Source organism: Gossypium hirsutum, chromosome A09 (genome assembly GCF_007990345.1).
Source record: "Gossypium hirsutum isolate 1008001.06 chromosome A09, Gossypium_hirsutum_v2.1, whole genome shotgun sequence".
Lineage (NCBI taxonomy): Eukaryota > Viridiplantae > Streptophyta > Magnoliopsida > Malvales > Malvaceae > Gossypium > Gossypium hirsutum.
The window spans coordinates 79,414,422-79,426,512 of NC_053432.1; the positions used below are offsets into that span (position 1 = coordinate 79,414,422).

General features: G+C 30.5%; 2 protein-coding genes and 1 non-coding gene across 3 annotated transcripts; 1 reads left to right on the plus strand and 2 right to left on the minus strand.

Annotated features, from left to right (window-relative positions):
- The first annotated feature begins 5,264 nt into the window (after positions 1 to 5,264).
- Positions 5,265 to 5,891, plus strand: LOC107895453 (uncharacterized). The gene has a single exon (XM_016820731.2). The coding sequence runs from the start codon at positions 5,265 to 5,267 to the stop codon at positions 5,889 to 5,891; it is 627 nt and encodes a 208-aa protein (XP_016676220.2).
- Positions 5,892 to 6,611: 720 nt separating this feature from the next.
- TRNAQ-CUG (transfer RNA glutamine (anticodon CUG)) lies at positions 6,612 to 6,683 on the minus strand. Its single transcript has one exon. It is a non-coding gene; the product is annotated as a tRNA-Gln (tRNA).
- Positions 6,684 to 6,867: 184 nt separating this feature from the next.
- On the minus strand, positions 6,868 to 9,598 carry LOC107896453 (F-box protein SKIP8). Its single transcript, XM_016821627.2, has 3 exons — positions 8,845 to 9,598; positions 8,322 to 8,518; positions 6,868 to 7,253 (listed from the first exon to the last, which is right to left on the minus strand). Exons 1-3 carry the CDS (start codon positions 9,316 to 9,318, stop codon positions 6,995 to 6,997), a joined length of 930 nt encoding a protein of 309 aa, XP_016677116.1. The 5' UTR covers positions 9,319 to 9,598; the 3' UTR covers positions 6,868 to 6,994.
- Between the last annotated feature and the right edge of the window lie 2,493 nt (positions 9,599 to 12,091).

A 12,091-nucleotide genomic window follows, 5' to 3' on the forward strand; every position in this document is an offset into this window, starting at 1 on the left:
TGGCTGGATGTTGCTTTCTTAATGGATATTTGTGCAGGTATCAAAACAGTAGTACTCCGAAAAAGAATCAAAATAAGCATCTCTAAATCATAATTCAGTATTAGATTAGACTTAGCGGAGGAATCTCTCATCTTCGAAGCTCTGCTAGGGAAAAAAGTTTGTACAAAAAAAAATACGAGATTTAGAAAATGAATTTGAGTAAAATTCTAAACTCGTTTTTTATATGGATTGAGTTTTAGGTAAGACTTTTTAGCTCGAGCCTGGCCTAACCCGACTATATTATGTTATAAAAATTAATTATATTAATTACACATGTTAAATAATAATTATATATTTATATTAAATTACTAATCCAATAACAATTAAATTCATTATCCAAAACTTTAAAAAAAATTATCTAACTAATTAACTCAACTCAAAATATAAAATTTTAAAAATTATTTTATATACAATAAATATTTATGGTAGCGTTTTTTAATATAAATTTTTTTAATGTGTTAGAAAACTTTTTTTTAGCATTTTTTAAGGTATTTAATGTATTAATTTTTTTAAAAAAAATTATTTTGAAATAAAAACTAATCTAAAAAAAATCAAATATGGATGAGCCATGTTGGGCCCGAGTTTACTTTTCTTAAATTAGCTTAAATTTGGTAAAAAAGTAAGTCTATTTTTCAAGTCAGACCCGAACTTGAAAAAATAGTCTAGATATCTTGCATGAGCTCGACTCAGTTCATAAACACCCTAATACAGATTATAATGAGAGATTTGAAAGATACAATGGCATAAAGAGTTACTATACTGCATTGAGAGAAGTTTACGATTGTGCACTTATGAGGGATTTATCTATTTATTTTAAGGTTGTGATATTTTTTCGAAACAAAAATATTTAGTGTCAAGTAATAAAATCTCTTATTGCAGATATTCTGAAAAAAATTAAATAACTGGCCATACTTCATTTCTATAAAAAAAAAATCAAACTCGATCATATTGTTAGAAAATTAACAATCTGGTTAAGAATTGTGATATTCGTTTTTGGTCAGAATCACAGAACTTTGAGTAGGTAAAATCCTGCACTTGGACCATGTCCACTGAGATCTACTTTTGTGGCTGAATAAAAAAGAGGGCTATGCTGCTTATTTGATGGCGCATTGATCATTACTCTCCCGTTAACTATGGTTGAAATCGGTTAGTTTCGGTCGGGTTTTAAAGATTTTTTAAATTATTTATCAAAATTCCATTTAGTTTGATTTTCTATTTTTATATTTATTTTTTTATTTTTTTAAACATATTTTAATAAAATAAATTTTATTTTATAGCTTTTAAATATTATTTGATAAAATTTTAAAATTTTGTTCATAAATACTTTTAAGAAACAATAATTTTTTAAGAACTTTTAAATTAATTTTATTATTTTAAATGTAAAATATTTTTTATATCATAAAAATTAAAATTAATTAAGAACAAAATTTGGTTGAGTTTCTAATAATTACAATTTTTAAACTTGTATTTCATAAACTGTCCAAATATCTTAATTCGAGTCAATTTTTAATTTAATCAATTTTTTTACTCAACTCTAACAATATATTTAGTAAGATGTATAGCCATTTTTTCTTTTTTATTATCGTACATAAATTAATGTTACCATTTTATCTAAAATTTTATTTAATATTTACATATTTATTAATAAATATATTTATTATATAAAATTTTCGTTCACATGATTAATATATCCTAATCTAATTAACGTAACATTCCCGTCGATTTAATTTTGTGGCAAACATCATCTTAGAGTTCACCATCATTCTGCCTACCCATGTTCAAAGAGGGGACACATTGAGGCATTTAGCGTGTAATAGGACCATACCATCTGCTTGTTCTAACGAAAAACCAGAATTATATCATTAAAATATATTTGTATTTCTATCATTCAGTTTTTCTATTAGTTCCAACGAAGAAGTAATTTTAAACTATTATTTTGTAGGTTATATCTTATTATCAAATAATAATCAAGTCTTCTATCATAAAAATAAATGGTTTAGGACCATATTTATTTTTTAAATATGAATAAGAGGATATTATTTATTCATTTATCGAACTATAAATTTTATTATTGTGAATGATATTATATATTGTAAAAGTCATGCACCCAACATAAAACAACTCGAATTACTAATTTCTCATAGGCCTGACCTAAATGGGTCCAAACATACAAGCCTGTTGGGTTGAACAAAAATAAGCCACGTCTGGACAAGTTTCCCTATGCCTCTATTTACTATTCCGTCAATCACAAATTGATCCATTTGTATAAACAAGAAGGTAGGTTTTAGATGAAGCCATGCAAAAGCACCTGATCCAATACATTTTTAAAATTAGAACCATTAAGTGCACAATTTGCACAAAATGGTAACCCTAATAGGACATATAAATAATAAACTTACCTCCTACACACCCATTTGATGTTTCTGGAAAACTCTTCTACTACTCCATTGCTTTCATCGTTTTTTTTTTTTTCATATTTCCTTGTATAAAATTTCCATGGAATTGTATAAGGGGCACTGCCACCTAGGCTAAAAACGCCGGTGATGGCGTAAATCAAGAAAATATTGGCTTTTTAGCTTTATTTTTTGTTTTAAAATCCATTTTTCATAATCATGTTCTAATGTTTTTATATAAAAAAAGCTTTTTTTTTAAGATTTAATTTTTATTACTTGCATTATTTAAAGTAGCTGTATTTGAAATTTCAACAATACAAGGTGTATACCCTTGATGATGATGCCAATGGAGCCAAACTTTTACTGTTTCTATATTAAATAACAAAATTTTACGAAATTAGCATGCACTGTTTAAAAACCAACAGATTGTTTATTTGTTTATTTTTAAAAATATATTTTTTATTTAATAACTCTAATATGAACGTGCACCATAAATTATTTAATTTAATATATTTTTATATTTAAAAATTTAAGTATATTGTTGGTTTTAAATTTAGTGGTCTATTATTTTTTTCCAATTTTTTATTATAGGAACTTTGATAATATTCTTTCAGGATAAATACTAAAATTATACATGAACTATGGTTTAATATGTAATTGTATATATGAACTTTGATTTTGTGTAATTTTATACATGAAATTTTGATTTGATCCAATTCTTATAAATTGTTAACACAATTATTGATATAATAACATTATTTTATATTTATATATTGCATGCATAAATAATTATATTTATCCAATATAAAAATAAACTAAAATACTTATTTCTTTAAATATGTGTATGATTAAATCAAAATTAATGTTTCAAGTATACATTTGAACCACAATTAGAATTTCACGTATATTATTACACCAAATTAAAATTCATGTATACAATTACACATTAAATCAACTTTTATATATAATTTTAAGATTTATCCCTATTCCTTATTAAGCAGCAAAGTTTAGAATAGGCAATATTTATATTTTTAAAAATATAAAAATGGTTTTAAACATTGATAGATAATGATTTTAAGAAGGAATTTGACATGTTCTATAGCTTTAACTTATATTTTAAATAATTAGAATATATAAAATTGTATTCATCACAAAACCTAATATTGTTATGCTGTCTTAGTAAAGGTAAGATAAAAATGAATAACAAATAATTCAATATGTGGGTATTCTAGATGGTTTAAAGCTCACTCAACAAAGAGGTCATGACAAGATGATAATTCAAATAAACAGTTTGAAGGCTATTAATGTCATATATGAAAGTGTTTTGAGTACCTCAAACTCTGACCTAATCAAACGAATTCATCACATATTGTCTCAAGAAGATTGGTGAATATTAAGATACATTTTTAGAGAGCATAATCAAAGCACAATTGTTTAGTTAAGTTGGCCTTTGCAAAAAAGGAGGGCTTACAATTGTTTGAACTCCCGCCTAAGTAAGCCTTAGAATTTCTTGAAGTAAACAAGGAAAATGGTGTTTTTATCTCTTAGCTATTTTCAATGTAATTCTTTAATATAGTTTTTATACTATTCACCAAAAAGAGAGAGAGAGCTTAGATAAAAAAATAAAGCTTGTTTTTTAGATGGGTCGAGTCTCATGTAGTAATTTTTTTTATCCGAGCCGGGCTGAATTAGTTGTTTTCTTGTTGTTTTGCTTTCATTTCACTGTTGTTTTACTACCATTTTATTGTTATTATTTGGATATTGTATAACTCTTATTTTATTGTTAATTTTGCTACTATTTTAGAGATATTTGCTTACTAAATGATAACTACTTTAGTGTTATTTAAGTATAAAGACTTTTTTAATCTATTTTTAATTTATTAGGAAATATTTATTTTAATATTTTTAATATATTAGATAGTATTATATTTTTTTAATTTATTTTTTAAAAAAAATAATCTAAAGAAATTTAATACGGACAAGTCAGGTTGAGCTCGAGCTTAGTATTTTTAATCTAGGTTGGACTTGGACAGAATTTTAAACCAAATTTTTGGGTTGGGTCTAGGCCTAAAAAACAAGTCTTAAATTTTGCATGTGCCTAGTCCGAACCTAATAAGTCTAATTAGCAGCCTATCGAGATCCTTAAATCTCAGAGCAGAAGAGGAACGACTGACTTGGTTGATGATATTCGATAACTGATGTCTCAACAGTGGCAAGTGAAGGTGCAGCATGCAGTGCCTGGTGTCAACTCCGTGGCAGATGCCATGGCCAGGGTTGCAAGAGGACTATCTCCGAGGGTACACTTTTTGAACAACCTCCTGATTCAGTTGAATGTTTGCTTCAATTTGATCTGTAATAGCTTATAATACTATGTGATTGATCTGGCTAAACTTACATCTGGCTTCCTTTAAAAAAAATAAAAATTCAAATATCAAGTCTACAAACATAAGTCAACAACGCCTTGCCATACTGAAAAGATTAAAATCCCAAATTTTAGAGGGCTAAGAAATTAGAAATTTTAGACTGTTTCTGAAGTGTCGTTTACCTTACTATTTCTTTAATCAATTCTTCTATTCTTTTTCCCCTTCCCCATTCCATGCTGCTTAAAACTTGAATCCCCCCTTAAATAATCACAAGCCATTGCCAACGGTCTTCTCATCACATGGCGCCGATCAAATTTTTGAAAACCAAAACTATATTTGTCTCTTTCCCCAAGTACTTTCCCCAAGTACTTCCCCCATTTTCTTTCCACTAGTTTTTGCCAAAGATTCCACGTCTTAAATACCAGTTCAAGCGCCTGTCTGTCTGTGAATGCTGACACTGATTTCTAAAATGGGGAATTGTGCTCTCAAAGGTGCCGTTGAGGAGTGCAGCCATTCCATCAGGGTTTTAACCGATGCCGGCGAAATCATTGATTTCAAGGGCCCCAAACTAGCTCGGGACATCGTAAATGGTTTTCCAGGGTATGGTATTTGCAGAAGAGGCCAAGCTTCAGCCCCATTGGCTGAAGATGAATGCTTGGTTAATGGGGGATTTTACTATCTTCTTCCCATGGACAAGTTTCAGAAAAATGGTGACTCTGGGGTGATTCCAAAGGATAAGGAAGAAGGTGTTAAGAAAGATGAAGTGGATCGGGTTGATCAGATTGAGCGACCGAAGATGTCGTCGGCGGATTTCGTTGAGAATTTGTCGAGTGGGTCTTCGTCGGCTTTGGAAGTGCTGTCGTCGGAGAAGAACGGGGTTTGGAAGGTGAAATTGGTGATCAGCAGTCAGCAACTGGGGGATATTTTGTCGCAACAAGTGAACACTGAGGCGTTGATTGAGAAGATGAGGATGGCGGCTAGCTCAGCTGTTGTAACTCCACGGCGGACCAAGCGGTTTTGGGGGGTGGCCTCCTGGAAGAAGCCAGCGGTGTCAAGTGTGTTCAAGGTTGCCACTGATAATACCAAATCACCATAGCTAATTATTGAATTAGAAAGAAAAAAATGCTTAGTAGCTTAAGCATCTTCTTGTACATATAATTAATTGAAATTTTAGAAACCCATGTTGGCTTCAACGCTTCAAGCATCAAATTCCGAGAAACAATGATAATTCTGGTTATGGCCTTATTTTCAGTTTCACTCTCCCTTCTTGACTTTATCTTCATGTTTTGACTCTAATTGGTTCATAATTTATGTCAAATTCTTTAAACATAAATTAAAAATACATCAATAATTAATGATTAAATTATTTGAAAGTTTTCATTTAAATTATTAAATTATTCAAAAAAATTTATTCAAATCACTTTACTTTTTTTTTTAATTTCTGTCAATAAGCTTCATGCGACATTCAATGATAGGTACGGTAAATTTGTGACATCGATAAGTAGAATATATTTTAGATTCAAATCTGTCTTACGGTTAATGTCAAAAAATGACAAAAAAATTGTTTAAATTTTAATTTTATAGATATATAACATCCAAAACTGTTTGATAAAAATAAAGTTTTCAAATGATGAAAATAATGACAATAAAAAAATCATATGACATCAATTTTAGCAACCAAATAATTTAAATGAAAAAACTTTAAATAATGTAGTGACTAAATGATATCTTCTTTTAATTAATACCCATGGTTTATTGAGTAATAGTAGTTTACCCAAAAATTTTAAAAGAAAAAAAAAACAAAAAAACAAAATTAAGGTTCCACCGAGATTTGAACTCGGGTTACTGGATTCAGAGTCCAATGTCCTGACCACTAGACCATGAAACCCTTTGAGATTGTGGGCCCAAACTTAAACTTCTTATTGTGTTACGCTTTTAGATCCGACTTGCGCTGCTTCTTTTAATGTATTAGGAGGCAAGGAAATAACAACATTGGACTAAAATATGAAACATGATTTACCACACATGCAAAAAAAAAAGAAGAAAAAAAACCAAAACTGAGGTGGCAAAGCTGAGAAAGATGGACCTTTGATAGAAATTTCAAGCAAACTTTGCTTTTGCTAATAAATTAATTGCTAGTGTCTGTTATGAAGGCTAGTCCTAAAAAATATGCACTTTCTATTAACTCTTTATTTTCTGTTATCCATTAACAATATGTTCTTCCATATCACCATCAGTGAGCAAAACCGAGCTGTGATGATGCACAAGGTACCACCGTCCATGATGGAACTCAAAGACGTTAGTCATGTTAAATGCGCTATTATCCATGTCAACATAGGTTTTCATAGTAACCCAAGCCATGTCTGTCAATACCCGGGCTCGAACATCTGTAACATGAAAATCAACCCCTTGCTGCAAATTAAATGCTAGGTGCCAACTGAATATCACCGCATTATATCTGCAATTGGGAAAAAGAACATCAGATATCAGCAAAGCAAACCAGTGATATGAAAGACCTAAGCCTAAGGAAAATACTGAGATGATATATTTTACTAATCCGCAGATTAGCTAATGTCAACCTACTTCCTCTGAAAAAATAAAAAACCATGAAGGTCATAATTCTGATACGACTAGGCTGAGGGTAGAAATATCATCAAGGCCCTTGTACTAGGAGCCAGATTGCATTTTGCCCTTTCTACTAAAAAAATGTGCAAATTAGTCCATAAGTTAAATCAAAGAGCAAATTGGTCTTTTCAATTAAAATTTCATCTATTTCTACTGTTAAAAATTGGTCTATGTATATCAACATGAGGTATATGTGAACATCTATCTTCAGCATAACATCTCTTCTTCTCAATACTTCCTGCACCTGTGGGGTACCTTGCCTTTTGTTTGAGGCATAAATTTGTCTCATGCTTATAGCAAAAAACATGACAAATTTTTTTTGTTGAAGTGCACTAATAAGTTAGGGAAAAAGCATTGTTACTCCAAGTGAGGAAATCACCATGAGCTAATATTGTAAAAGAATTCCAATGTTGGAACCAACTAAACAGACTCAAGCCACATATATCGTGGTCGTATAATCAATCCACTATCATCCTCCGAGTTAGATCTCCTTTTTAGTTTCATATATTTTGAAATCATCGCAGCATATACTAGGTATCTTAGATAGGAAAACATCAAAGGACCAGATCCACATTTGACTCGCATTTAATTAACTGCTGCATTACATTACATCTATAAATGGGCAGACAAGCATGTCCATCTATATGGCCAAAAAAAGCGCATGTCTATGTAACTCATACAGTGGAACAGATCTACATGAAATTGTTCAAGCAACAAGATAAAAGAATTAAAATGAGTAATGACACCATAACTTTTACAGGGCCGAGTTCAAAGTTTGAACCCAGACCTACCTCAAGACTAGACCATGAATTTTAGAGCAGAAGCTTGATGAAAAATCATAGGAATTACTGAAATTATAACCTTCCATCATCATAAAGACAAAAAGCAGTAAACAACAAACCCTGAAAAAAGTTCTCCAGATGCATGAACACACTTTACATAATCCGCATTGAGCCAAAAACGAATCATCCCTGGAAGAGACCTATCTCTGATGATGTTAAAGAATTCGGTATTAACATTCATTATGGCTCTTGTAGCCGCATAGTATGCCTTCCACCCATTAACTGGTGTTACGGTATCTTGCTCCAAAGTAAAATCCTAACAAACAAAAGATTAACACAGAAACAACCAACTTTTAAGAGAAACATGATAATGCACAGTGGTAAGAGAAAAAAAAATTGCAATCACCAGATAACGGCCCAAAAGTTCAAAATTTTGAGTGATTCATTGATTGCTTACTAAAGCCTATGAGGTGATAAAAAACTCACACCACAAAGGAACAAAATAGAAGACACATAAACATTAAAGCAAGTACATTTTTTTCATTCGAGATAAACAAGTAGTGCCACGATTTTGTTAAGTTAGGTTCTTAATTCTACTCTCTCCAATAAACTAAGAACTAAAAGATTGAGGAAATTGGGTACCTTGTGATAAAGCGCTTTCCAAACATTATCATCATTGGCCGCCTTTCTCATCAGCGAATTCGTCATGGAGAGCTGGCACAGGCTCGGATAATCCAAGTAACTGAGCGCGTGTGTTGTAATCTCTGGCACTAACTGCTCCATTATCGACGCCCCGTTCTGTCTCTCCGCCACTACATTGGAAACATCCGCGGTCACCATACTTCCCTCAACCGGAGCACCGGCACCGCCGTGAACGAACGCCGCGGAATCGGAATTTCCGTTGCGGGAGAGGGAACAGTTGCAGGAGGACGAGGGTGTGGCTCCTTTGCTTTCGTCTTTGCCGGATGACGTGGAGGGACCAGAGGCGTTTGATTTGCGGGGCCTCTTGAAGAATGATCGGACGGCGACGAGGAGGGAAAGGAAGGTGATGATTGTGGCTATGATGAACGGCTGAAGGGACTTGAAGGCTATGGAGAGGCTATAGGCAATCTCCATTTATGACACATTAAAGCTTCCCCGTACATGAAATAAAACCCTAGAAATTCCCACTGATTCCAAAACAAAATTTAATTAATACACAATTCTCAGGTCTGTTTTCTTAATTTGAGGCTTTCGGCAATACTATATCCTGAAGTTTTGAAAAAAAATATATTTTTTAAATTAAATTAAATTTCGTTGCAGAAGAGAGGACGGAGAGTCGTAACGGAGTTGGGGGAGAAATTCAAACCAAAAAAATAGGTCAGCATTGGGGGATAGTTTCGTAATTGTAGTTTTCAGAAAATTTTCTTTAGCAACGGCGTCGTAAGGGATACGTTTTTTTTTCATCTCCAGTTGAGTTGTGAAATTTTGATTTAAGCCTAATTTCAGAGTTTTAGAAAATAGATTGATTTTTAAAAAATAATAATATTTTTTAATATTTAAATAATTTTTAATAAAAATATTTTTCGTATTTTTTTAAAATATTTTTTAAAGCTATTCTTAATGAAATAAACATAATATAAATATTTTTTTTATAAAATATTATAGTAATATTTCTTTTTTAGAATCAAAATTTATTTTATAATAATTAATATCATATATATAAACTTAATTAATAAACATTATCTAATTTAAATTTAATTTAAATTTCATAAAATTAAATATTATTTAAATAAATACTCATATTTATATAATTAAAATATTTATTATATTTATAATTGTAATATAAATTTATTATTAAAATATTGATATAGATATTTTTCAATAATATATTTAGAACATTATTTAAAATTTAAAATTATTATTGTTAAAATTTATTATTAAAATAAAATTGTAATATTAAATTATATTAATTATATTATTAAATATAAATAATTAAATAGGTATGTTTAATAATATTGAACATTATAATTGTAATACCCCTACCTGTATTCATTGCCGAAATAGGGTACGAGGCATTACCGGAGTTTACGAATTAAATTTTTTTTTATATTCAATATAGCCCTTTTATAAATATCTAACCTTCCTTGTAATATTAAATCGAGACCAATCCACATCAACCAAATCAATTCAACATATTTTCATGATAGATTCATGCATTTATATAAGATAACGTCATCACATATCTATAACCAGGTTTGTTAACCATACTAATGGCTAACTTTACATTCATTTCACGTTAACATTTACTTTGTTAGCTTATACATGCCATTGATTTCCAAAATAAAGTTTCTTTATATACCGAAATCCTGAGGTTGACAGTGTGATGTGTCTCCGACCAAATCCGACCTCCGAGCTCTTAACACTACAAAACAGGGAAAAAGGAAACGGGGTAAGCACTTTGTGCTTAGTAAGCTCATGTAACAAGAATTATACTTACCTAATATTTTCAATACAATATAATAAACATTCATATATCCATTCAATGCATTATTACCCTAACATGCACAAACTCAACATTCAAGTTAGTACAATAATTTTCATGTACCAATAATATATACTATGATTGATGAGCTCATCAATACCATGATTTCCATTTCCTTGTTATTTTTCCATATTTATCCCGTTGAATTTATCGGAATTTCGATGGATTTTCAAAGGTACACTTTTAGTGTACAATTCCGGGTCCGTCAATTCATATTCATGTGCGCACATTTCCATTTCAGAGAGCACACTCCCGCGAACCTCAACCTTGCAGCGGGATTACCAGTCCAGGCTAAATCCCCTGCAATATAAACTCATAGAGTATTGTCGGGATTACCAGTCTAGGCTAAATCCCCTGCAACGACAATTACTCTAATGAGCTTGGATCTTAATTACCAGTCCAGGCTAAATTCAGACCCTAATTCGGATTACCCGTCCTGGCTAAATCCATTTTACACATATTCTTCGGGAGGGCTATATCAGGATAGGATCACCCGTCCGGGCTAGATCCTTTTTACCGTCAATTCCTTTTCAGAGATCCATCGAATTTTCCTTTCATTCAAACGGGATTTCTTCCCATTTTATCAAATATATCAATGTTTCATAAATTTTCATATAATGAACATTCAAATCATATTCACATAAATAACATACAATCTCAAGCATTTAAGAATATAATTCAAGTTACACGAACTTACCTTGATACTTGTTTGTAAACAGTAAAAATCTATTAATCCCGAACTTTTTCCTTTCCTCGATCTAGCTTCGTATTTGAATCTTCTGGATCTAAATAAATAAATTTAATTATCAATTTAATACATTTCATGTTCATATGCAACATTCTCTATAATTCAACTATTATTTATAGTTTATTCAAAGCTGTCTACTTGAGTCATAGTCACTAAATTATTTATAACTTGAGCTACGGAACTCCAAATTAAGATCCGTTAATTTTACCTGAAACTAGGCTCATATATATTTTTACCATAAAATTTTCAGAATTTTTGGTTCAGCCAATCAGTACAGTTTATTCTTCAAAATCACCCCTGTTCTGTTGTCTAACAGTTCTTACCCTTCTTCACTAAAAATAAATTATCTCTTTATACAGAATTCAAATGATGTTCTCGTTTGTTTCTATAAAAAAATAGACTCATTCATAATTCTATACATATAAATTTAAGTCCCTAATTATTTTTATTTAATTTTTTATAATTTTTCAAAGTCAGAACAGGGGAACCCGAATTCATTCTGACCTTGTCTCACAAAATTCATTATATCTCAAAATTTACAAATCCATTGCTTACAATATTTCTTCTATGAGAAACTAGACTCAATAAGCTTTAATTCCATATTTTTTTCATCTTCT